This window comes from Sinocyclocheilus grahami, unplaced genomic scaffold, assembly GCF_001515645.1.
Source record: "Sinocyclocheilus grahami isolate Dianchi unplaced genomic scaffold, SAMN03320097.WGS_v1.1 scaffold895.1, whole genome shotgun sequence".
In the NCBI taxonomy this organism is placed as follows: Eukaryota; Metazoa; Chordata; class Actinopteri; order Cypriniformes; family Cyprinidae; genus Sinocyclocheilus; species Sinocyclocheilus grahami.
In genome coordinates, this window is record NW_015506074.1 from 155,770 (window position 1) to 160,744 (window position 4,975).

A 4,975-nucleotide genomic window follows, 5' to 3' on the forward strand; every position below is an offset into this window, starting at 1 on the left:
GATGGAAAAAGCAACAGATAGATGTCAGTGTACTGTATTTCATATTCACGCAGCAGTTTTGTTCACGAATGCACATCAGACGTCATGAGCGCTGACAACACACTCATAAAAATTATCGTAGGCAAAGTTCTTATTGTTGAATTTTCATACTGTGTTATATATTTCATTATACAGGTGCATCTCAATAAATTAGAATGTCGTGGAAATATTATATTTATAAAATATGAATTTATAATATTGTATTACATTTGTAATATCATTAATTGTACTAAACTGTTATATTGTATTATTATATCATATTTATTTATATTGTTTATTATATTTATAAAATATGAATTTATAATATTGTATTACATTTGTAATATAATTAATTGTACTAAACTGTTATATTGTATTATTATATCATATTTATTTATTTATAATATATTAATATTAATTTTTATCAATATTATATTTACTGTTTTATATTTATTCATACTTATTCATAGCATTAATATAAATTTAACCTCACTATAATGATCTTGTTTTTTATGTAATACTAAATTGTGCTAAATTAATGTTAAATTAGTAAATTTCAATTCCCAAAGCGGTATAATTTTAATTGTAACATATTACAATATTACATGAATATTAGTTTTACATTATTAATAATTAGCAATATTTATTATATTACATATTATATTTTTATGTGACGTATTGTACAAAATTAATTATATTATTATTGTGTTACATTTATAATATAATAATATAATTTCTTAATAATATTATATTTAATATTTAATATTTATTGTTATAAATTGTAAGACATTAATATGACTTTAATATTAATTTTATTTCATACAATTTATATCACATTACAATGAATTGTACTAAATTAATTTATTATATTATGTTTGTGTAATAATAATAATTATTATTATTATATATGTTTATAATGTTATATTTATTAAAAAAATTAAATAATTAGTCATTTATTACATTATATATTTTTTATATAATTAATGATTAATTAATAGTATATTTATTAATATTAATTATAAAACATTATTATATAAAATTAATATTAATTTAACATTACTATAAATAATATTTAATGTATATCTTGTTTTTATGTAATACTAAATTGTGCTAAATTCAAAAGCTTCAAACCCAAAAGCCGTACGTGTTATATCAGTATCTAAGCGCGAGCTATTTTATGCCAACACTCGATTCTGCGTCATTTTACCAGCAGAAAAATCCAATTATCACAAGAGGAGTCATTACACACATGTCCTGGAATAATAATGTATATCCTGGAATATTAAAATCAGCCGGCGGCTCTAATGCGGTTAAATTCCTGTTCCCAGCGCGCTGTAATTACGATGGGTTTCCCGCAGCGTCTGCGCATGCAAATGTCACACGTGTTCTGCAGTAAGGGACTCTCTGGCGGATCGTTTGCTTGACGGCTCACCTTCGCAGTAGGCGCTGTCCTCGCGCAGCGGCCGGAAACCGTTCTTGCAGCTGCAGCTGGCGCCGGCGTCTAAGTTCACGCAGGCCGAGTTCTCAGCGCAGATGTTCTCCTCGGCGCAGAAGTCGTGACCTTTGACCCCAGACAGAGGAGATTGGTGTTCATCGACTCATGCTTCTTGAAACACTGTCGCGCTAAAGGTCAAGCTACACACCGATTATTGTCTATGGACCCTTTTGACAAGACTGTGACGACACGCTTAACTTTTTATATTTAGATTTTTTTTTAATGTGTGTGCATTTATAACAGTGCTGTGAAACGATTAATCGCATCCAAAATAAAAGTTTTTGTTTACGTAATATATGAATGTACTGTGTATATTTATTATGCATGTATAAATACACACAAATAAGGTATATATTTAAAAAATGTTTACATGTATATATTTATATTCATATAATTTATATTATATAAAATAGATTTAATATATAACATATTGTTCTTAAATATATACATGCATGTGTGTGTATTTATATATACATAACAAATATACACAGTACACGCTCATATATTATGTAAACAAAAACTTTTATTTTGGATGCGATTAATCGTTTTATATTTGTGATACTCTCCTATTCACTGCTCTTCAAGTTAACCCAACTATGACGACTTCCGCTGCTGAGAAACCCGGAAATGTGAAAAAGGTCCATAGTACGTATTGTAACGATAAGTAACTTTTCTCCGAGATTTTTCGTTCAGAATAAAAGCAGATGTGCTCCTGTACCTCTGCAGACTCTGCAGCATCTGTCCGTCAGTGTGATCTGATCAGATTCTGCGCAGGTGAGCTGCGGACAGTCTTCAGAGCTCGGAACTCTGTGCATCGTACGATCCTGACAAAGGAAAAAAACGTCAAGGAAAGAAACTGTTTATCATTCGCCCTAAAAAAATTTATTTAGATAGATAGTTCTGAATGGTTGCTAGGGAGTTGCTAGGGTACTCTGGGTGATTGCTAGATGGTTGCTAGGCTGTTTGAGGTGGTTGCCAGGCAGTTGCTAGGGTACTCTGGGTGGTTCCTAGGCGGTTGTTAGGATGTTCTGGGTGGTTACTAGGCCATTGCTAGGGTACTCTAGGTGATTACTAGGGTGTTGCTAGGCGGTTGCTAGGCTGTTTTAGGTGGTTGCTAAGCATTTGCTAGGGTACTCTGCTAGGCAGTTGCTAGGGTACTCTGGGTGGTTCCTAGGTGGTTGTTAGGATGTTCTGGGTGGTTTCTAGGCCATTGCTAGGGTACTCTAGGTGATTGCTTGGGTGTTTCTAGGCTGTTTTAGGTTGTTGCTAAGCATTTGCTAGGGTACTCTGCTAGGCAGTTGCTAGGGTACCCTGGGTGGTTTGCTAGGCTGTTGCTATGCAGTTGCTAGGGTGTTATGGGTGGTTGCTAGGGTATTCTAAGTGATTGCTAAAGTACACTGTGTGGTCGCTAGGCTGTTTTATGTGGTTGCTAAGCAGTTGCTAGGGTACTCTGGGTGGTTCCTAGGCAGTTGTTAGGCAGTTGCTAGGGTACACTGTGTGGTTGCTAGGGTGTTTCTAGGAGGTTTCTAATCAGTTTCTAGAGTGTTATGGGGTGGTTGCTAGTGTATTCTGGGTGGTTTCTATAGTCTCTGGTTGATCGCTAGTGTACATTGTCTGGTTGCTAGGGTGTTTTAGGTGGTTGCTGTGCAGTTGATTGGGTGTTATAGGTGGTTGCTAAGGTGTTGCTAGGCGGTTGCTAGGGTGATTTCGGTGGTTGCTAGGCATTTGCTAGGGTACTCTGTGTAGTTCCTAGCCTGTTGTTAGGGTGTTCTGGGTGGTTGCTAGGTGGTTGCTAGGGTACTCTAGGTGATTGCTAGGGTAATCTGTGTGGTTGCTAGAGTTTTCTGGGTAGATGTTAGGAAGTTGCAGATAGATACACAATTACTAAACATATACTACTTTTATATTTTTATACTACTTAACACTATATAAATACTTATATTCTTGTAACCGTAAATAAAATATAAATACAATGTTATTTATTTTGTAAAATGTTAGTACTTTTAAATACTTATGTTTAAATTCTGCTAAACAGTATGTAAATACTTCAAAACTGTTGAGTTGTGTGCAAATCTACAGCAGTGTTTGGAGAGATCTGTACCCTGCATTCAAACAGCTGGCAGAGTCCTGCGGTGGGATGATGAACAGAACAGCGTTGTCCTTCCACCAGCGTCTGCTCCGAAAACAAGCACATCGCTGCCGAAAAACAAGAACAAACACACACGTGTGAACTCCTGCACACGAACACACATCTCACTCACAATGAAAGTTAATTGGCTTCCAAACAACACTGAACCCCACTGACTTTTATAGTACGGACAAAAAAGTCAATTTTTTTTGCATTCTATTTAGTTAGAAATAAGCATGACGTGACTCAGCAGAAACACAAGCAGCACAAATCAAACCTGCACTATTAATGTGAGAGAAAGAAATGCTACGGTATGGAAATTTGGAGCAAACAACCGACGATTACAAGACGTCTGAGGAGATAATTGTTCCCTAGACAGCAATTATTTCCTCCTCTGACTTCAAATACAACTCAGCATACAGACCGAACCTCACCGAGTTATATAGTTTAAAATGAATCATTAGTGCTGCTTGCTACATCAGTCCTCAAATCATGCATTGTTGAGGAGAGCTTGCTGGTTTAAACGCACATTAAAAATATCTGCTAACATGACTTTTAACTCTTTATTTCATTAATATCGCCATTAGGCATTGAATAACACTCCTTGAACAGTAATTATAGTAAGTTAATTTGATCATTAAAGCTCTAGCAGATCATAAATGTCTTATTATTTAATTGCAGGTTTGTAGTTTTGTTCCAGGATGAAGTTTGCTGGAGTGAACGAATGTAAGCGCTTTCCCGGCGCAGTAGGAGAGCAATGCGAGCCGTAAATAGCAGCCGAAACGTTCTGGAGAGACAGAAGACTGCGAGACGCTTTGAAGCAAAGCCTTTGGTGGCCACAAACACCATCAGAATGGAAGCAAAAGCTTTATAGATTTCTGATGAAAACTATCTGTCAGCGCATGTCAGCTTAATTAGCACAAACGAACAATTATATTCAGGAATGAATCTTTAATGTTTGTTTTAAAACAGAGGTGTTATCGGATCAAAAACCTCTGCATGTAATAACCTAGAACACGGTCTAAGACTCGATGGCTGCTCTGTCAATTCTTCGTCATCAGTTAGGAACCTAGGTGTGCTATTTGATAGCAATCTTTCGTTAGAAAGCCACATTTCTAGCATTTGTAAAACTGCATTTTTCCATCTCAAAAATATATCTAAATTGCGACCTATTCCTTCAAGTCCGCTGCGTTTTCAAAACTCTGGCAATTTGATAATACCAAGAATATCAAAATCAACTGCGGGCGGCAGATCCTTTTCCTATTTAACTCTGGAATAATCTACCTAGCGTTGTTCGGGAGGCAGACACACTCTTGTCAGTTTAAATCTAGATT

At 35.3% G+C, this 4,975-nt stretch overlaps 1 protein-coding gene across 1 annotated transcript in view; it reads right to left on the reverse strand.

Moving 5' to 3' along the window:
* Positions 1-1,328: 1,328 nt before the first annotated feature.
* LOC107563883 (protein kinase C-binding protein NELL2-like) overlaps positions 1,329-4,975 on the reverse strand; it is a 60,801-nt gene continuing 57,154 nt past the window's right edge. The window contains exons 10-12 of the mRNA XM_016248851.1: positions 3,615-3,709; positions 2,232-2,337; positions 1,329-1,579 (exon numbers count right to left, since the gene is read on the reverse strand). Coding sequence (XP_016104337.1) covers positions 1,395-1,579; positions 2,232-2,337; positions 3,615-3,709 — 386 coding nt within the window. The 3' untranslated portion in view covers positions 1,329-1,394. The remainder of the gene's footprint in view (positions 1,580-2,231; positions 2,338-3,614; positions 3,710-4,975) is intronic.